General features: G+C 41.1%; 1 protein-coding gene across 1 annotated transcript; it reads right to left on the bottom strand.

Moving 5' to 3' along the window:
- Positions 1-20002: 20002 nt before the first annotated feature.
- LOC110779208 (uncharacterized) lies at positions 20003-22034 on the bottom strand. Its single transcript, XM_021983748.2, has one exon. It carries the CDS (start codon positions 21677-21679, stop codon positions 20138-20140), a length of 1542 nt encoding a protein of 513 aa, XP_021839440.1. The 5' UTR covers positions 21680-22034; the 3' UTR covers positions 20003-20137.
- Positions 22035-22252: the final 218 nt, after the last annotated feature.

Here is a 22252-nt window from a genome sequence, read left to right as displayed (position 1 = left end):
GAAAAGAAGAAAGAAGAAGTCATATCAGTCACAATACGACGACATAAAGACGGCATACATTAATAAAAGTTGAGGCACTAAAGTAAAACATACCTTCCATGCAAGCATCCGAGAAGCTCTCAACAGTTGCAGCAACTGGGGACAGGGTCTCTTGACGCTCTCGGCTGACCAGCATCCACAGGCGGTCAACTTCTGGCCAAAGCTGATGTTGTGGAGCACCTGCCGACCCGAAGTCGTCAGGGAACTCCACAGTGATCTTCCTCTTCCGAGTTGGAGGCGGCAGCTTGAATTCTGCAGGCAGAGACGCTCTAGTCTCCCCAGTCACCGTAGCATCGGTGGAAGCCTTTGGCGGCCTCCGAGGTGACACCAGAGTGACGGGCTTAGGTCGAGACACACTCCCAATTTTTCTTCTTAACCTTGTCCAGCGACGCCTTTAGCTCGGCATTTTCAGCAGGCAACACCTCCATGTCGTCATTCAGATTTACAACATCAACCGACGACTTCATCTCGTCAATCTCTAACGGGACGACCTGCCGGCCCCTACAAAAACTCTGACCATAGACGACTCAGTCTCGTCACCCCATATCTTCTACTTAATTATTTTTTATACTAACGCTAATCGTTTACCTGTTAATGTTGTCATTTTCTCAGGATCGGTCGGCATTCTTATCTTGCTGGTTGGTAAGAAGTCGGGAAGTTATTTTCCTTCCTTTTTGAAGATTAAACCCATTCTCTCCTTTGAGCTTCTCGGAAGAATTCGAAAATGGGTTTGGGGACAATTGTTTGGGCGGTAAAATTAACGTCCCCGTGACGTGGCAAGGGAGACCCATTCAAAGGTTCATATGACAACCGTCAAGACAGTAATAAAGGCTATGAGCATTGATCAAGGGAAACAGCTGAAGTAAATGAACGGTTACAAATATTTAAAGCAATGCTAAAATCAAGGAACGGTTACAAGCGATTGAATGATATGGGAGTTACACCCAATTACTCCTTGATTAAATGCTCGATGTATGTTACAAAACAATGATTCATGTATAAATAGGAGATGATAGGCTAATTGTAGGCATTCCATTCACACACTACCACACTTCATAATAATATACTACCCCTCTCCCTTTTCCGTAAGAGTTTTTCATCTTTGCTCCCATCATATTTATATTATCTTGCTCATTCGAATTGTTAGCACCCCTTCCTCCGACGAATTCAACCCTAGGTAGAATTTGTCCAAAACAGTAAGCAACTTCCTCCTTTTTGTAGGAAGTGTGACTTTTCATGTTTTTGTCAAACAAGCATCCCTACAATCTTTCACTTCCTAGGAAGTCATAATTCCCATTGTATTTCATGTCAACCAAACATCACCTATAAGTAGTAACAACCATATTGAGCTGCAAATACGTTTATGTATCCTTTAGGGTAATATTAGTACAAACGAGAATTAATATGTTTGTTTCAGAATGTTTGTTTGTCTACCCTACATAGTAGATCCGCCCGGTGCAAGATTTATTCAACGACCGTAGTTTTGATGAAAAAACTTTTATTTGATTCAATTTGTCATGTATTTGTTAGATCTATATTTCTCTTGTGTCGTATGACTCTTTATTAATAAATTAATTTTCCTTTAAAAAAAATTCTCAGTGGAAATACCCTCCTGGTGACGTGGTGTAAGTATGCCAACCTGGAGCACGCGTGGCAGCCAGCTGGGCATGTGTATCACTTCACTCACTCGCCTACACAACAACTACATGGGAGTCGAAGGTTACAGCGGCATTAAGTGACGAAACTTAAGTTAAGGAGACGAGCCTTAATTACCCAACTAATCATATATGTACGTTATTTCATCCTTGTGTAACAATATAAGGTCGTGAATGATTGTTTGTAAACATACGAAACTATTCACTAATAATAAACTGCTTTTCTCTAAGTTCTTACTCTCTTTGTTTTCCACCATTATCTTGCTCAAATCGATTGTTAGCATCTCTCTAAGACAAGTTCGACTCTGAGTGGAATTTGTCCAAAACAGTTATCACATTTGATAATGATAATCGATTATTATGATTAACAAGGAAAACAATGTCAAAGTTTCTATATGGGCTTTATTCCCATACTTATTTTAGATAATTATATAATCCGTGTTAAGCTTGAACAATTAATACTCTACAAAATACAACTAAGGAAATAGGGATTTACATAATTTGTTACTTCACAAGCAAGTTGACTGCATTCACATCTGTTCCGGTGTGGAACTGTGCGGAGCCCTCTGAGAGATCCTGGTCCTGCTAGCAGAGCAAACGTTAGGCTGCCCTCGGGGGTGTTATCGAGGAAACCCCCTCCGATGCCTAAGTCAGCAGATGAAACAATACTAAAGTATTTAGAGAGAGAAAGTAGAGAGGGTTAAGAATTGTACTTGTATTCACCTGTCCCGTAATGAATGGGAATGAAGGTATTTATAGGCGTACTATTCTGTACTTTGGCCTACTCAGATGCTGCCACGCGTACGCTGGCGATGTACTTATATTTCGTCGTATTGCTGTGGCAAATTCCCTTTTACAGTCCTGCAGGAGGTCTCAGACCTCTGGGTTGGTCGGCCTGCGCAGTGCTAGGACTGCGCGGTTGTTTTAGCCTTTATTGTCTTTCGGCTTGGCCTCTCTATTGTTGCCTCTGAGTGACTTACTCTTGCTCTGGCATGTTTGATCTGTGTGGTGGTGTAAGACCCCGTACAACTAGTCCCCAAGAGTAGGGCTGACTGCCCGAAGTCGGCTCTGCTCTTAATGTTTTCTTTCTCTCCGTACAAGTAGTCCCCAAGAGTAGGGATGACTGCCTGAAGTCGGCTCTGCTCTTAATGTTTTCTTTCTCTCCGTACAAGTAGTCCCCAAGAGTAGGGATGACTGCCTGAAGTTAGCTCTGCTCTTCTTACTGTGTTTTTTCCATGCTTACGTGGATTTGGAAAAGTTTGAAAAATATTTACCGTGGTTGAGGGTGGTTATTTTGGGGGAGTAAACCGCCACGTTTTGTTGCTCGACACGTGTGCTTCATCTAAAGAGGGGAGCTTTGGAGTCTCTTAATCTAGGCCGTTCATTCCTTGCCTTAAAAACGTCTTTTCAGTCATTTCTCACTTTCACTTCTGGTTTTTCTTACATCTTTCTCTCTCCTTCTTCCTTCGAACTTTCAAACTTCCATTGCTGAATTTCGCCCTTCCGAGTTCGTTTCCTTCTTCAAGCTACTTCCTTTTTTGCATTTTTCGCCATTTCCGGTGCTTGCGGTACTTTTGGTGGTGATTTGGTTCCTGGAAGTGCATTTCATTTTCTGGGCTCGCGTTTTTCGTCAAGGGTTTCACTCCGCCATTTTCGAATTTGCTTCCAGCTTTTCACTAACTTATTAGGTATGTCCCTCCTTCCTTTTGTAGTTTTTGCTTCTCAATCTTCTTCTGTACATTTGGTTTACTGTTTTCCTGTGTTTTGATGTTGTTGTTTTCGTTTTTCAAGTTTCGTTTCTGCCATTCCCGATTTTTCGCCATTGTTGTTGTATTTTTGGAGCTTCCCCCTTTTTTTTTTTTTTTTTTTTTTTTTTTTTTTTTTTTTTTTTTTTTTTTTTTTTTTTTTTTTTTTTTTTGCGATGACTGTTTTCCTTTCTTATGTCGTTTGATGCTCCCTTGCCTGTCGTTTTGATGCTTTTCTTGACTTCTCTATTCCTGTATTGACTTTCTTACCGCCTTTTCAACTTATGCCCTTGTTTATTTTTCTTCCTTTTTCTCTCTTTTTTTTTTCTTTATATTCTTTTTCTTTCAGTTACGATGTCTGATACCTCTGATAGTGCCAACCCTAATAGCCCTGGCTTTATGAGTGAATCCTTTGAACCTTCCTCTCCTTCTTCCCCTTCATCTGTCTCTTTGTCATCTGACGAAGAAGCTCGGGCTATAGCCGAGAGTAGGACAAAGTCGATGAACGATGTCCTAACTCGCTCTGTGCCTGCCGTTATACCGATCTCTAGTGAGTCTTCCTCTGATGAGAGGCCTTCTACTGTGGATGACGTGGGAGTTTCTGAGTCTCCGACGTCTGCGCCTTCTCCTTCCCTTCGTCAAACACTTAGGGAATTGCGCCATGAGTACTTAGCTAATGCTGTTAGGAGAAATCCTCCCCCTAATGCCCCCATAGGTTTGGATGTTCAACCTTTGGCGGAGAGGGCTTGGTTGGATAGCTTTGATGACTTGCGTGGTGTTGGTGGAATGGCTTATGAATCTGTGCATGTTTACAGCCGTCGCTCTGCTATGTCTTCCCCTGCTGTTGTTAGTAACCCCATTTTGGAAGACGTTGAACGGCTGCGCCCGTTCCCTCCATTCGTCGATGAGGAAGTACCTATTGGTTCGACTGACTTCTACCTCCAAACAGAGGTGTCGGCTGGTCCGTTGAACGCAGAGCCAGATGCTAATTGGCTCCGTGATGCCCGTGAGGCTGATTATCCCAAGGTTGGGAAAGATTTATATGCTCTGCCAGAAGGCTATGAGCTGGTTATCCCTGATGTCAGTGCTCGAATTACTCACCCCCCAGAGGGTCATATAGGCCTGTATGCCTATCATCTTGATTTTGGGCTGAGGTTTCCCCTTGATCCCACACTTGTAAAATTTTTGAAGGCTTTCAATGTTTGCCTAGCGCAGTTGCATCCCTTTGCAGTGCGTACTTTGGTCTGCTACCTATGGGTTGTTCGATTCATGGGTTTTCCTGAAACACTGTCGTTGTGCAAACGCTTGCACACCGTTCGAAATAGTGAGACCAAGAGGTCTGATGGTGTTGGTTGGTTCACCACTTACACTACCCGTGGAAAGATGACCTGCCTGGGTAACCCCACAGGCCAAAGGGAGTGGAAAGAGAGGTTCTTCTGGATGAAGGTCCCTGCTGACTTCCCTCTTCCCATGACTTTCGTTCCTCCCAATGGAAAGATGGAAGGGGTGGAAGTCCTCACAGGCCATAACCTAGAGGATGCTGCTTTTGCGTGGTTTGACTCTGTTGTCAAACGAGATGGTGACGGCAAAGATGTTGGTCGTGCACCGAAGAATTGGCTTCCTCAGTCTAGCTACATACTGAGGAATGATGTGCTTTCTGCAATGCATCTCTGCCATACTCACCCCCACGGTATGTTTCAGTTGCTTCATTGTTTCTGCTTCACTCTTTTTCTTTCCCTCATGGAGGATTCTTACTTGTTTTTTTTTTTATGATGCCTTTTCTTTAGGTCGCGAGCATCTCGACTTCGAGCGTCTTGGGCTTGCACCTGATGGTACCCCGCTGACCAATGAACCCGCAGAGGTTCCTGCTGATGCCTACCGAACTATTGCCGACGCAGTTGGTGGTCGCAGGGCAAGTACTCGCAGGACTTCACGAGGAGGTCATGGAGGAAGATCTGGTGCTGCCAACCGACCAGGCAGGGGAATTACTATTAGCTCTGCTGCCTGTACCGGTCGTGGTGGCGGTACTTCTGTTTCTGCACCGCGGCCCGTTTCTGCTCCTCGGGCTGCTCCTTCTACTAGCACTGTCCGTCGAGGGCAGACTAGTCGCGGAGCTAGCGTTGTGGCTGGTGTGCGGCGTTCTCGTGCTGATATGGAGGCCGGGAGCTCAGATGTTGTTGACTCCGTGACGGAGGTCCTGCGGGAAACTCCTGCCGGCGCGGTGCCTGACCCCCCTACTGACTCTGTTGCTTCTGAGTTTGTAGACATAGTTGATGAAGAGGCAAACGTTCCGTTTGTGCAGCGTCCTGGGAAAAGGCACTGCGTTGGCGAGAGCTCTCGCCCTGATCCGAGTACAGCAACGGCGCCTCCATCCTCTTCTGCGCCTGCCCCCATAAGCAGTGCTTCCTTTCCTTCTACATCTGTTGGTCTGGCTAACTATTTGGAGGAGCAACTCCAACTACCTGAGTCTGCCATTCCCGGTTATGTGAATATTCGCAACGGCGAATTTTTGGAGAAGGAGTACTTGGAAGTTAAGGCCGACATCAACCCTGAGCTGGCCGCTCTCTTCCCTTTGCTTCCTATTAATCACGAAAGGTATGTGCCAAACTGGGATGTTCGGGCTGACGAGTCAGTGTTTGCTAGTTTTCCAGAGAAGGGTGGAACTCTAGCTTACAGGCTATTGAAAGGGTTGCAGCTGCCTTGTGACCTTCCTCGGGGTAGGGTATATACTCCTGGTGCGAATGCTTGTCAGAAGTTGGTAGAGGTATGACATGAAATCTTCTCCTTTCTCCCCTTTGTTTTTATTTTAACTTAGTCAATATTCACATGCTTTCCGGCTTTTTACTTAGTCGGATTTTTATGGTTTTTTTTTTTTGCTAACTTTCTTGTTCTGACTCTTATTACTGGTTGTTACTACGCAGGCTGGTGTGGCGGTCAAAGAGCTTACTGATTTTTTTATCCATTATCAATCAAAGAATGACCAAAACATTGCTCTGCTAGCTGAGCGCGACCAGAGGATAGCTGAGCTTAATGTGGAGATTGATCGTGCTTCTTCTTCTCTTGTAACTGCCAATGCCACGGTCCAATCAATATCTCTTGAACGAGATAGACTTAATGCGGAGGTTATTGCTCTGCGGCCTGTCGAGGAGAGTCTTGCTCGAGTTCGTGAAGAGCTTGAATTGGAAAGAAGAAAAGTGGCAGAGCTAACCGACCAACTGCGTTCTTCCGAGCAGAGACATACCACAGAGGTTGAGGACCTTCGCGCTTCTATTCAAAGCGAAGTTGCAGCTGCTGTCCGTGAGTTCTGTAGGTCAGACCAACAATATGCTCTGCTCACAGAACGATACGATGGTGGGTGGAAGGCTGCTTCTTTAATTATCAAGAGTAAGTATCCGCAAGTTGATTGGGCCTTGGTTGAGGAAGATTGGCTAGCGGGCTTGCACGTTACGCTCTTGAAAGAGCTAAGAGATGCAGAGGCAGCAGAAGGCAGAGCCCTGGAAAGTGATAGTGTGCCAGATTACTGTGTGGAAAATGTTCATCCTGGAGACCTCCCGTTTTCAGATAACGATGAAGAGGCAGATAATGCCGAATAATGGATTTGGCGGCTATCACCTTGCTCTTCTTGCACAACAATTGGATTTTCTTCCTAATTACTTCCTCTTTTTCTTTTGTCAAACAAACAACTTTATCTATTCTGATGGCAGTCTGTTGCCTTTTGTTATAATTTTTTGATGTAAAGCACTTTTGGCACTGTGTTTGCCTTTCTGTCATCCGTATGAACAGTTAGGTTTCTTTACCTATTTTTGTTTCTCTGTTACATGTATGGGCTTAGTTTTATGCCCAGGCCATTTTGCAAGGCTGTACTTTGCGTTTTTATGAAGGTATAGCCGCCGGTCGTTATTTTAGCCTTTATTCTAGCTGCTCTTGTCCTGATTGTTTTTGATTTGATCTGCTCTGGTAAATACCAGTGTAGAGTGCATGAATCAGACTCTATTCCAACCTTTTATTTGGTTGCTTATGATTCGATCTATTCTGGTTAATACCAGTGCAGAGCTCATGAATCAACTATTTGCTCCAACCTTTTATTCGGTTGCTTTTGATTTGATCTGTTCTGGTTAATACCAGTGCAGAACTCATGAATCAAATATTTGCTCCAACCTTTTATTCGGTTGCTTTTGATTTGATCTGTTCTGGTTAATGCCAGTGCAGAACTCATGAATCAAATATTTGTGCAAAGTTGCGATTTTTATGATAATTTTTCCCTTTAGGGTGGTTTCAAGTTTCTTTTCCTGCCAGCTTGGCTGATCAGACCAAGCTTGCCTTGGAAAATACCGCTTGTTCCCCCCCTTTTAGGTACTTATTAAACATAGGCTGAAACAATACTTCATCTTTTGGTTCTAAGCTTTTTATTATATTTACCAAATGCGATAGAAAAGGGGTAAACATAAATGGCTTTCACTTAGCCAAATTACATCATTGTGTTTTCTGGATTTATACAAAGTATGTCTTTAGCATATTTGCATTCCAACTATTCTTCAACTCCTTTCCTTCCAATGTCATAAGATGGTATGAGCCAGGGGCGACCTCATTGATGATCTGATACGGGCCTTCCCAGTTCGCAGTGAATTTTCCTTCTGCTTTTCCCTTTCCTGTGGCAGCAGTTCGCCTTAGGACAAGGTCGCCCACTTTCATTGGTCTGTGCTTAACCCTTTTGTTGTACGCTTTACTCATTCTTTCTTTGTTTGCTGCTAGTCGTAGCTCTGCTTTGAGTCGTACCTCTGGCAGCAGATCCAGAGCTTCCCTCATCAGCTGTTCATTTGTGCTCTCATCATAATATTGCACTCTGAAACTTGGCAGTCCCACTTCTACTGGGAGGACTGCATCTGCCCCAAAAGCTAGCTTGTAGGGACTTTCACCCGTGGCTTCCTTCTCTGTTGTTCTGTTTGACCACAGAATTTCTGGGATTAGATCTGCCCATGCTCCTTTAAAATCCTCTATCTTCTTTCGCAATGCTCCCAGGATTTGCTTATTTGCCGCTTCTGCTTGCCCATTGCTCTGAGGATGACATACTGACGCATAAGCAAACTTGATTTTTAGCTCAGCGCAGTAGTCCTTTATGGGCGTGCAGTCGAACTGTGTTCCATGATCAAATACCAAGCTTTCCGGTATGCCAAAGCGTGTGATGACGTTCCTCCATATGAAGTCTTTCATTCGTTTGGCCGTAATACTCTTCGTTGGCTCTGCCTCAATCCACTTTGTAAAGTAATCCACTGCTACTATCAAGTATCTTCGTCCTCCACTAGCAGCCGTAAAGGGACCCAAAATGTCCATCCCCCATTGGGCAAAAGGAATTGGATTAATTATGGGTTGAAGATCATTGGATGGCTGGTTGATCACCGGAGCAAACTTTTGGCATTTATCACACTTTTTGACATACTCTTGGGAATCTTCCACCATGGATGGCCAATAGAAACCAGCTCTCAGAGCCTTTAGAGCTAACGTTCTGCCACCAATGTGATTTCCGCAAATTCCCTCATGTATCTCCTCAATTATTCTTTGGGACTCTTCTGCTGAGACACACCTTAGCAGAGGCAGTGAAAATGACTTTTTATACAGTTTCCCTTGGTAGATAACAAACCATTGATCATTTCGTTTTACCTTTTTCTGCTCCTTCGGATCCTCTGGGAGGCCAGTGCCTAATTTGTATGATACGATGTTGTCGTACCACTGCGGGTTTGCATGAATGGCGTTAACTTGACATTTCCTGTCAATGCTTTTTTCTTCCTGTACTTCCACCATCACTGTCCTTTCGAAGTCCTGCAAGGTGGAGCTTGCCAATTTGGACAAAGCGTCCGCTTGTCCGTTCTCTGCTCTTGGCACCAACTGTATTTCGAAACTTTCTAGTTGTGCCACTGCGTCTTTTAGCAGTGCTAAATATTTTTGCATAGCTGGCTCTCTAGCTTCGTATTCACCCCTGTACTGACTTGCTACCAGTTGCGAATCCGTTTTCAAAATTATCTTCTTTGCATCTGCTGCCTTGCACATGTGTATACCTGCTATTGCTGCTTCATACTCTGCTTCATTATTCGAGGCTTTGAATTTGAATTTTATGGCATATTCAAAAACGTTGCCCTCAGGTGAAGTCATTATTATGCCTGCGCCTGACCCTGTAGCAGCGGCTGACCCATCGACTGCGATGTACCATGTGCCTAAAGGTTCCTCTTCTTACTCATAGGAAGCTTCTGCTATGAAGTCTGCCAATGCTTGTGCCTTGATTGCTATTCTGGGCTTATACTCTATGTCGTATTCTGATAATTCCACTGCCCATTTCAACAGCCTTCTTGACGTGTCTAACCTTCGTAGAGACTTTTCCAGTGGCTGGTTTGTCAGAACCTGTATCTTATGAGAATCAAAGTATGGTTTCAGCTTTCTTGCTGCTATCATGACGGCATATGCCATCTTCTCTATCAGTGGGTATCTTTGCTCTGCTGGAGTTAACACATGGCTAATGAAGTATACCGGTTGTTGTACCTTATCTTTTTCCACCACTAATGCTGCCGCAACCGTTTTTCTTGAGGCTGAGATGTATAGTTGTAGCAGATCATTTGGCTCTGGTCTGGCAATTGTTGGAAAACTCTTCAAGTGATTCTTGACTTCTTCGAATGCCTTCTTCTGTTCTTCCTCCCACTTGAAATCCATGTTGCCCTTTAATAACTGGAAGAATGGGAGTGACTTATCAGCTGACTTGCTAATGAATCTGGTCAGGGCTGCCATCTTTCCTGTGAGTTTTTGGATGTCTCGTACGTTCTTTGGCTCTGGGAGGTTGAGGATGGCCTCCACTTTCTCTGGGTTTGCGTCTATTCCCCTTTCACTGACCAGGAACCCCAAGAACTTTCCGGACTTCACTCCGAACACGCACTTCTTAGGGTTGAGCTTCATGCCGTACTTCCTCAGAGTTGCGAAAGTTTCCCTCGGATCTTTCACATGGTCTGCCTCTTTCTTGCTTTTAACAATTGAATCATCAACATATACTTCTACGTTTCTTCCCTTCTGTTTCGCAAAGATACTGTCCACCAGCTTCTGATATGTCGCCCCTGCGTTCTTCAGACCAAAAGGCATTGCCTTATAATTATATACCCCTGCTTCTGTTATGAACGCAGCCTTTTTTCGATCTGGTTGGAACAAACTGATCTGGTGATAGCCTGAAAATGCATCCATGAAACTTAGACAGGCGTGACCACTTGTTGAGTCCACCAACTGGTCGATTCTTGGGAGTGGGTAGCAGTCCTTAGGACATGCTTTGTTCAAGTCAGTAAAATCCACGCACATCCTCCACTGCCCATTGCTCTTTTTTACCATAACTACATTTTCCAACCACTCAGGGTAATTACATACTTCAATGAAATCTGCTGCTAGCAGCTTGTTGACCTCCTCTTGTATGGCTGCATTCTTTCCGCCGAAAAACTTCTCTTCTTCTGCTTTACCGGTCTAACCTCTGAGCTAACATTCAGCTTGTGAACCATCACGCTGGGATTTATTCCGGGCATTTCGTCCGCTGAGAAGGCGAATATGTCCGCATGCTCTCTCAGCAAACTGATTAAATTTACCCGCAGGGTTAGATCTATGTCTGTTCCTATTCGCATTGTCCTGTCCTCCACACCTTCCTCTAGCTCAATATCCTCTGTTTCTTCTGCTACTGTAGGTTTTAGCATTTCCTCCTCTCTGTGCTCAAAATTTTCCATGTCTAACGCTTTGTCCTTTTTCCTCTCTGCGCGTTTTCTCTTTCGAGATGTGGGCTCAATATAATCTGCTAGAGGAGGAGGTCTCGGAGGTTGTTTGAGAGCTACGTGGTAGCACTTCTTCGCCTGTTCCTGGCTACCTCTGACCTTAGATGGCCTGCCCTTGTTGGTTGTGTACATCATGGTTAGGTGATAAGTTGACACGACTGCTTTGGCATCATGAATAAAAGGTCTGCCTAAGATTGCATTGTAAGCAGCAGGGACTTTTACTACCAGGAAATCCACCATCACATCTCTGATCTCCTCGCCCTGCCCTATCTGCACTGATAAACTTACTATACCTTCTGGTATCACTGAAGCTCCAGTGAATCCTGTGACAGGGTATGATACAGGTTTTAAATATTTTTCGTTGATCTGGAGCTCCTGGAACGCAGGCCAAAATAGGATGTTAGCAGAGCTTCCACCATCAATTAAGATGCGATGAACTGTTCTGTTCGCAATGCGTAGGGCCAACACCATTGGGTCATCGTGTGGATATATGATCCCTCTGCAGTCTTCAGCTGTGAAAGTGCATTGCGGCATTGTTGGGGGAGCAGGCCACTTTCCGGAGTTGTGATAATTGACTTGATGTCGAAATTCGTTTACACTAGCCTTGGCTCCACTGGCCGTAGTTCCCGCATGTACCGGTCCTCCTGTTATAACAAATATGTCCCCTGACCTCTTATCATCTGACTGCTGGACTTGTTTTCCATCTGCTTTTCTCTCATCAGTCCTTCCTCCGTTCTCCCTGTTTTCATAAGTTCTGCTATAAGAGCTTTTGGCTTTGAACTGTGTCAGATACCCGCGCCTAATCAGATCTTCGATGTTATCCTTCAGATTTGTACATTCCTCTGTTAGGTGCCCATGATCTCTGTGGAAGTCACAGTACTTTTTCGGATCTCTGTACTTATTATACATCTTAGCTGGCCTCTGCCACCTCTCATCTTCCTTGCTGATAGCAAAGATCTGTGTTCGTGAGGCTGTCAGTGGGGTATACTCATTGTACTTGCCCCTTTTGTCGGACCGGTGTTCATTACCTCTTCCTCTACTAGGTCCTCCCCATTCTCTCCTGCCTTGGTGGTTTTCTCTCCTATCTCCATACTCTTTCTTATAAGGCTCTCTCTTCTGCTGGTTGGTCTGAGCTGTTTCTCCGGCTACATACCTCTGCGCTGTTGCTTTTCCTATTTCCTCACTCTTAATGAACTCGTTAGCTTTTCCAAGAACCTCTGCCAACGTTGTGAAGGATTTTCTTCCAAGGTAACTCTTGAAATCTCCATCTCTCAGACCAGACATCATAGCCAGGACTGCCACCTCTTGTTGCAATTTTGGTATATTGGATGCTTCCATATTGAACCTTGAGATGTATTCTCTCAACGATTCCCGCGTCCCTTGGACCACTGACATCAGCTCTCCAGTCATTCGTTCCCTAACAATATTGGCAACGTACTGCGTGCGAAACAAGATGGCCAGCTGCCGGAAGGAGGTAACTGACCCTTTCGGTATTTTGTTGAACCAGCTCTGAGCCATCCCATCCAGCGTGGAAGGGAAAACTTTGCACCACATGGAGTCAGTGCTAGTGTAAAGCATCATATGACCCCCAAAAGCAGATAGATGAACCGTTGGGTCTGTTTTTCCGTAGTACTTGCAGGTTGGCATTTTAATCTTTTCCATCTTTTCTGACAGAATTTCTAGACAAAAAGGGGAATCATCAGGAGTAACAATAGCTCTATGAGGGTTCAGGTTACCTGTTGTCGCAGAATGGTGAGTGTGTCTAGCTTTGGTAGGTGTGGCACTTTCTGCTGCACACTCTTGAGACTCAGCACCCTCTAGCTCTTCGTTCAAGTTCCTTACCCACACATTCGGACTCCTTTGAGGTCTGGGTCTTTTCCTCTGCTGCTCTCCTTCGAGGCACGGCGGAGGACGCTGCACCTGCGTCTGCGCCTGCGGGGTAGGGGCTGTCAAGGCAGAAAAAACAGCTATGGCATTACGCATCTGATCTGGGGAAAATTGCGCAGTCAGCCTTTCTATCGATGCTAATGTGGGTGCTTGGAGGACTTGACTGGGGGTCTGCCTTGGAGATGGTCTGTGCTGTTCTGCGGCCTGGGTGATATTGGGCTGCGGGGTGGGTTGCTTCATGCTCGGTTTCACAGTGGGGTTCTCGACTGGTTGGATTACTGGTTCTCCAAATGGGCTTGCCATCTTTCTGACCAGAGGAATAGCTCAGGGAAGCCCCCTCCTTCTAGCGCCAGTTGTTCCGGTGTGGAACTGTGCGGAGCCCTCTGAGAGATCCTGGTCCTGCTAGCAGAGCAAACGTTAGGCTGCCCTTGGGGGTGTTATCGAGGAAACCCCCTCCGATGCCTAAGTCAGCAGATGAAACAATACTAAAGTATTTAGAGAGAGAAAGTAGAGAGGGTTAAGAATTGTACTTGTATTCACCTGTCCCGTAATGAATGGGAATGAAGGTATTTATAGGCGTACTATTCTGTACTTTGGCCTACTCAGATGCCGCCACGCGTACGCTGGCGATGTACTTATATTTCGTCGTATTGCTGTGGCAAATTCCCTTTTACAGTCCTGCAGGAGGTCTCAGACCTCTGGGTTGGTCGGCCTGCGCAGTGCTAGGACTGCGCGGTTGTTTTAGCCTTTATTGTCTTTCGGCTTGGCCTCTCTATTGTTCCTCTGAGTGACTTACTCTTGCTCTGGCATGTTTGATCTGTGTGGTGGTGTAAGACCCCGTACAACTAGTCCCCAAGAGTAAGGCTGACTGCCCGAAGTCGGCTCTGCTCTTAATGTTTTCTTTCTCTCCGTACAAGTAGTCCCCAAGAGTAGGGATGACTGCCTGAAGTCGGCTCTGCTCTTAATGTTTTCTTTCTCTCCGTACAACATCCAATCGTGGCATCACCTTTAAGTGTTACAAACTTTTCTACTTAATTAAATGCACAAAACACTCGTGTTGCTACGATGTGAGATTTTGAGATATCTTAGCTTCTAAAACCATTATGTTAATTACAAGTCACTGCATTTTACATATCATACAAGTATATAAAAGCACTGCACAAACTTACCAATTAAATCTGAGCCTAGTGTTTAAGAATGAGTGTCTAGGTACGATAGACGATCACGGGTTCGAATCTCTCTTTTCCTATTCCCTATTTGTAATTTTCTACTTCGTAATTTCTTTGAGCTTAATTCTTACCAAAGGAAAAATAATAAGCACTGCAATTTTAGCTTAACACTTCGAAATATCTTTCGCATACAAAGAAGAATACACTTTGTATATCCTTAAGATTATCTTGGATCTCAATTTGCCAAAATGCAATATCCTTAGGAAAACTAAATTTTTATTTGTCAAAAATATTTCTTAACAAAGTTGTAATTTTATTTTTCTTTAAATATGCACAAGCAATATATACATGGATATTACCAAAGCCATTAAACCAGTAAATCAGTTGAAAAGATAAATGACACTATAAACTTGAGATCAAGTCTCGTCAACAAACTGGCTTTTCGACCTTCGATTGAACTAAATAAATACAAATAACAATTTATTGTTTTTGACAGTACAAATAACAACTTTGAAGGGTAATCAGTAATCACTTGTTAATTAATTACTTTATGAACGATTCTGGAAGTAATGGTATTTAGCTGTTTGCCTGTTTCCTTACATTGTTACATGAGCTTAAGTCGTTCCCTTTATCCTTCTTACCAACTTTAGTAGCATGCGATCACATTCTCCTAAATATAACCCTTAATTAACCCACCAATAATCCAATATATATAGTTGGCCACATAACATAATAATTGTATAATATAATAAAGTAGATTGACCCACAATTAATTTGTTACTTTAACAACCTTTTACAATTAAGCCATTCCTGATTCCCCTGAATCATTTGGTAGTTGTCTTGATCGATCACTTTTATTATTATCACTGATTCACTTCCCTTAATAAGTCCCCACACTGTAAAATTGACTCTTTTGAGTAACAAATAGTAGTTCACTTGTTTATTAGGAGTTTGCATGTCCAATTGTGGTCCTAAAAACTTACCGAATACCGACACCAAAAATCATCTGCCAGCTAATCGATACTAACTAAATATTTGGAACCTATATGATGGACTCGGAATTCGGAAACTGATTTTGACACGTGGAGTTACAAATATTGATTTTCGTACACTTAGGGGTGTTTGGTTGGGAGAGGTTTTAGAGAAAAAAGAGTTTTTTGGCGTGAATTAAATGTTTGACTTTTAGAAAAAAGCTATTTAGAAGTGTTTGGTTATGAGAGGTTTGGAAGAGAGTATTGGGGTGAAAAGGCTAATTTTGAAAAATCTCAATATAGGTGCTTTTTGCAGTTAGAGGTTTGAGAAAGTGGATGTAAATGACTATTTTGTTCTACTATTGCCTATAATTACAACCACTATCAACCTTGGTACCCTACATTATTTTTCTCCTAAAAACATTACTCACACTTTCTTTTTCATTTCACCCTATTTACTAGATTCGTTTTTGTTGTAATAAATTTTATATTAGTTTTGAAGCAATTGAAATATATTGCAATCATGCTTGAAATATCATTAGTAATGTTTCTCTATTTGAAAAAAATTAATTAAAAATATTTTTTTCAAAAATTATTTTATTCAGTCATTGTTTATTAAAAAAAATAAAGAGAAAAAATTAACACAATAAACTATTTGTCTAATATTAATAAAAAATAAAGTATGCCAATGTCATTAATGGTCATTTTACATATTAAACAGCTAACAGTTATCAGCTAATTTACCAAACACTTTTACACAAACAACTAATGCAACCAGCTAGTCAAATCAGCTAATGCAAACAGCTAACCGCTAACAGCTAGTCAAACCAGCTATCAGCTAACAGCTAACAGCTCCTAACCAAACAGGGCCTAAGGCTTATTTAGTTCGCCTTACTTTTTCTGGTTTGATCTATATTTTTTTTAATCTAATTTGACATGAACTTATTTTTCTTATATAATATGATCTGAATTAGTCTAATATGATCTGATTTTTCAAAATTAAGATTTAATAAAAATCTATAATTATTAATATTAAACGATTTACATGTGAAATAAATGTTATTCAAATTTATAATATTGTTATTCAAAATTTCACATTATTTATTTTACTTTTGCTCATGATCTAATTGTTCCGTATATTAGATAGACATGGACATGATCTAGATAGATCGGTTATGATCTGGACACATCGGTTCTCATCTGGACATATGGGTTCTGGTCTAGACATAATCTGGACAAATTGGCCCTAATCTGGATATGTTTTACACATATCAGTTATGATCTGGAAAGGTCCGTTCTAATCAAGATACATGAGTTCTGATTTAGACATGATCTGTACGATCTGTATAGATCGGTTTTGATCTTGACAAATCGATTTGATCTGAAAATATGGGTTCTAATGTGGATATGATCTGTACATAAGGATTTTGATTTGGACATGACCTTGACATATCAATTATGATCTGGACATGAAGTGGACAGATCAGTTCTGATCTTGACATTATCTTAACAAATCAATTTTGATTTGGACATATGAGTTCTGATTTGAACATGATCTAGAGACTATGACATATCGTTTATGATCTAGATAGATCGATTCTGATATGGACATATGAGTTCCGATCTGGGCATGATATGTACATATCAATTCTTATCTAGACAAGATATGGACATATCGATTTGATAATAATAATAATAATAATAATAATAATAATAATAATAATAATAATAAAAATAATAATAATAATAATAATAACAATAATAACAACAACAATAATAATAATAATAATAATAATAATAATAATAATAATAATAATAATAATAATAATAATCTGATATGTTGTAATTAGTCTGAACTTATTTTTTCTGATCTGATCTGAACTTTTTCTTTATAATCTGATCTGATTTGATAAGATCTAAAATCGGGCAATAAGCTCTTGAAATAAGGTTAACTAAACAGCGCCTTACTACTTCCTTCGTTCCATATTATGTTTTCTATTTAGAGAAAAACACTGGTATTAAGAAAATGCATGTGTATGTAAGTAAAAAATAATTGTTATGTACTTTTATGGAAAGGCGAGCTAGAAAGTAAATAATTGTTTTATGTAAAAAGGAAGAAAAGAAAATGGACGCGGGGATGGGGATGGTTGGATGAGGAAAAACAATCATGATTTATGAAAAAGTGGAAAAAGTGTATGGATAAAAATAGAAACATGAAATATTTTGGGAAACGCCCGATTATGAAAACAAGAAACGTAATACATAATGGAGGGAGTATTAAAGCACATTTTTTTGTTATTTTTTTGGGATGAAAACTGGACGTACTTATTGAAAATTATTAGACCTGATTATACATGACTAGAACTTGTAATATCTGATTGGAACTTATAGGATTTGATAATAATTGTTTGTGCGAGAGAATACGATTCGAGGACTCGGTCATCGGGTGCCTTGACCCGATCTCGACATTATAGAGAACCTACAAAACAAGTAAAGTGAACTTGACCCAGGGGTTTTCAGGAAAGCCGCTCTGAGACTCAAGTCAATGATATGACAATCAAGTATAGTAGAGAGATAAAATTCTCTAAAATTTCGTGCCAGAATGATTAAATAACTTTCCTAAAGGTGATATTTGAGTATTTATATGAAATAGTTGGGTTGAATAAGCCTTGGGATTTGGGCCTCAAATAGGAAGGTGGCTCGTATGTTCAGCTCGAAGGTATTTCCGTAAATAACTTATCCCTAAGGGCATGTCGAAGATTTTTTTTTATATGAGGATATGTTGGTAATTTTACCGATAAAAATGAGTCTCGCGGGGGGTGGAAACAAGACTTTAAAATGAGCAAAGTTATTAGACTTGACTATTTGAAACTACTGACCTAATTATACCTTATTGGAACTTAATAAACTTATTAGAGTTGAATGTTTCTTACAGTGAAGAGTATATATCCACTATATCGATTATAGAGACAATTATCCGCAACTCAAAAAGTGAAGAGTACATACATAGAGGTGTGGATCAGATTATTAAACTTGAGATAGGGGGACAATTACCCGCTACTCAAAAGCTAAGGGTACTCCACCACTCCGTACTCCCTGTGTCCTTAATAAATTGGCTTATATTTCTTTTATGGATGTCCTTTTAAGTTTGTCGGTCATTTGACCAAGTTGGTAAAAATAGTAGACGTTGTGCGAGAGGTTGCCCAAAAAAAAGTCTCACATGCGACAAACGACAACAAATAAGCCACAAAATCAGTCGGAACTGAGAAAACCCAACCACGTGAGTTACATGATCCTAATTTTGTTTTTTTTTTCGATTTTTTCCGTTATTATCTTGATTGGAATATATACTGTCCATTGTTGTATTAGTGTCCGTTATTGGTTACTGTTGATGTTTTCCCTACTTATAGTAATTTTTTCGTTACTTAGTTTTACTTTTTAAAACATTATGCGAAATACCAATTTACCTCTAAGTATGACCTTTTAACCCTGCCCACTAACGATGTATCACTCCTCTTCTAGTACTCCCTCCGTCCCAAAATTATAGTCTTGTTTGACTAAAAATACGGATTTTAAGAAAAGTGGAATATAGTGTGTGAGAAATTGAAAATATAGTAGATTGATGATTAAAAAATATAATAGAGTACATGTAAAAAAAATTAAAGTACACGGGAAATAGAAAATAGTACATGTAAAAAGAAATTAAGTACATTTTCTTTTTGTTTTGTGGTCCCAAATGAAGGTAACATGGGAATATTTTATTTTCAAATAAAGAAATAACACTATAATTATGGGACGCTCGATTCAAAAAATAAGATTATAATATTGGGACGGAGGGAGTATGTCAAAACAAAATATTGCTGGGTCTTTATCGGTAGTTCACTACTCTCATTATTTTAATTAAAAAGGATTCTTTATTCTTTGTTTCACATATAGCGTACTTGTCAGTTGATGTTGTTGTCACTAGCCGTAATTTTATAGATTAGTTGGATTTTTGTTGTCATTGGAAATGAGTGTCATTACTCATGTTCTTTCACTTCAAAACAATTTTAACATGATAAACATACGGACTACTTAGTAACTCTACTTTTAAATATATTAAACAAAAGGCAATGATCACCATACTCTACATAGAAAGAAGTCGAACTAACCTGAGAAAAAGTAGAACAAACGGAATTTGTCTGATTTTTTTAATCTTATATTATTAGTCTTTTTTAATATAATTAGATACTCATGATAATAAATTAAGTATTGTCTATAATAATAGCAAATAGCCAAATATAGTGCCCGAGAATCCATAACCGTAATACTTCCTCCGTCTTTTAATACTCGCAACGTTTGCATAAAGAGAATTGAAGATATAAATGATCAAAGTTGTGCATTGGCATGCGTGAAACTAACAAATGTTGCGAGTATTAAAAGACAGAGGAAATATGATATAGATGAAATTCAATTTTGAGTCGATCAGAATTACATTTACATAACTAGCCAACTAAACTAGAAACATCATTTCAATACGGAGTATAAGTATTATGTACGAATATGCTGCAAACGTTTATAGCCAATTTTGGCCATTTTGTTATTGGCTTGCCAAGTATATCAAATACAACCTTTGCGAAAAACACCCAAACATAACTGAATGGCAGGCAAAACATTGAGGAACACAGATTTCACTATTGGAGTAAAAAAGTTCTCTTCAACCACAACTTAAATGGGCTAAATGAGTAAATGTAATACGAGTAATTCCACTTTTCCAAAATTGTTTCCATTTCTTTTATGAACAGAATTTCACATGATCAAACAAAAAAAAAAAAACTCTGATTTATTCCCCTATGTATTTTTTTAATCCAAATTTTTTGCTCTATTATCACTAAAACTAAACTATTATTGACTAGCCAAACAATCACTATAAACAGAAGAATATAATTTATGAGATGCACAAATTTCTCTCATAACCACCTCATCAATATCTAAACTACCACTCCCTCCACCACTATGCCCACGTTGCACCACACTGAAGTAATCGGAAAGTTTTAGGTAACTAAAAACCGCCGTGTCGACCGAATTGAACCCGGCGAGTGAACTCAACTTGGCGAGTGGCTCGGCCGGCGTGATTAAGTTAATCTTCTTAAGAAGGTGCCCACTGTGAACGAGTTGGTTCACGAGTCCTGACTCGGTTACCGAGTTCCGTCCCTTCCCCTTGTGTTCGATAACGCCCCGGACAATTTCCGTCAATGCCGCAGTAGCGAAGCGGCGGACCCCGCGGCTTCCACCGACAATGACCGCTGGGTTGAGCTGAGGTTTTGACTCTTTTGAGTTTAAGTCCCGGGCCTTACCGGAGTTCCTCTTCCCGTGATGTCGAGTCGTCGGCTCTGGAGCATCGAGGTTGGACCAAAGAAACAACGACTCGGAGCTCCGGTTCCTGACTCGGCTAAACGGGTCAGACAAAATCAACGTGCTCTTGACATCAACCAACATCACATGCTTAAACTGTCGGCGGACTCGGCCGAGCAGCATGGGGTAACTCGCCCACCTCCTCAGACTCATGGGCACGTGATCCAAGAAACCCGAAAGCGTGTCCTCCGGGTCAAGCTCCGAAGCCTCAAACCCCACCACCGACCCGTAACTCGACCGAGTCAACTCACCTTCACTCGAATTCCCCCTCTTCCTCCCCCACATGGGCTCCTTCTCCCCCTCCCCAAATTCCCTCTTCACCAAATACCGACTAAACCCAACCCCTAACTCGGCGACCCTCCCGATTTCACATCCGAGTCGAACGAGTCGGAGGAACGAGTCGGACTCCAACTTCACCAAACCACCAAACCTCGCCGCGGACGACGGTGAGGCGAAGATGAACACGAAATCTGACCGAGAGAGTAAACCAGAGTGGTTAATAACCACTCTTAAAAAGCTCTTAAACTCATTTTCAGTTACATCTTCAGCAACATGGGCTACAACCAAATCGGTCATACTCTTACTCCCTCTCAAATACAGAGCACCCATCCCCTGCAACGCAGAATTACTCGCAATGTGGGTAATATTACTCTCACTGCCCTTCAACTTATGCGAAAATAGGTTCAACACCTCGAACCCTCTTTGATCATTTTCCTTATGGTCTCGCAGAAATCTGCGAGAAGGAGACGAAGACGATTTATAAGAATGGTGATGAACAAATGAACTAGGCTCGAAAGTAGAAAGAGTAAACAACAAAATCGTGGTAAAAACCAAAATCCCACAAATAGAAAGAGTTGATTGTGTTTTAGAAAGGAGTAAATTGGTCGATTTGGCAGCCAAAGAAATCGAAGGTGATGATTTCTTCTTAAAATGGCTGTGTTCTTCATGATTTTCTGGGTGATGATGAAAAAGAATGAGCAAGAATCCCATTCCCCAACCTTCATTGTCATTGGATTTTGCAGAAAAAACCATTAGAATTAGCAGAAAAAAGAGTCACAATCTTTTAAACAATAATAATAAAAAAGAAAAGAGAACACAATCTTTTGTTTGTGTGTTGAATTTTCTCTCTCCTCGATCACTAGTATGTACTTTGAGCTCTCTTTGTAATGTGCTGCAAACTGCAATGGCTGCTGCTGGGAAGTAGAAGTTAAGGAGAGAGAACGAAGAGAGAGAAAGAGAGGGAATGAGGGAGGAAAGGAGGGTGATTGAGTCGATGTTGGTAGAGCATTAATGTGATTTGGGTGGTTCTTGGACGATGTAGAAGCTATTTATATATCACCATATGGGGGATGATGATATTCATTTTTGACTCATATGATCCCATATCATATCATAAATACAGTTATGTAATTATGTATTACGGTGACATGAGGTGAGGATTTTCCTTTTAAAAAATGTTTGAGGGGAGGATAATTCCCGTAAATAAAAAAAAAGGGTGAGGATTTTTTAAGGGTGTTAATCTTTATCGGATATGATAAGAGAATATTTCGTGATATAATTTGTGTAAATCAGTAAATATTATCTTCCATATAAATCATTTCTCGA

This window comes from Spinacia oleracea, chromosome 3 (assembly GCF_020520425.1).
Source record: "Spinacia oleracea cultivar Varoflay chromosome 3, BTI_SOV_V1, whole genome shotgun sequence".
Classification (NCBI taxonomy): Eukaryota; Viridiplantae; Streptophyta; class Magnoliopsida; order Caryophyllales; family Amaranthaceae; genus Spinacia; species Spinacia oleracea.
Note: the sequence above shows the minus strand (reverse complement) of the source record. Positions and strands in the feature narration are given on the sequence as shown.

Bases quoted from the DNA above. Each gene is read 5' to 3' on its own strand.
- LOC110779208 (XM_021983748.2), bottom strand. From the start codon at position 21,679: ATGGTTTTTTCTGCAAAATCCAATGACAATGAAGGTTGGGGAATGGGA.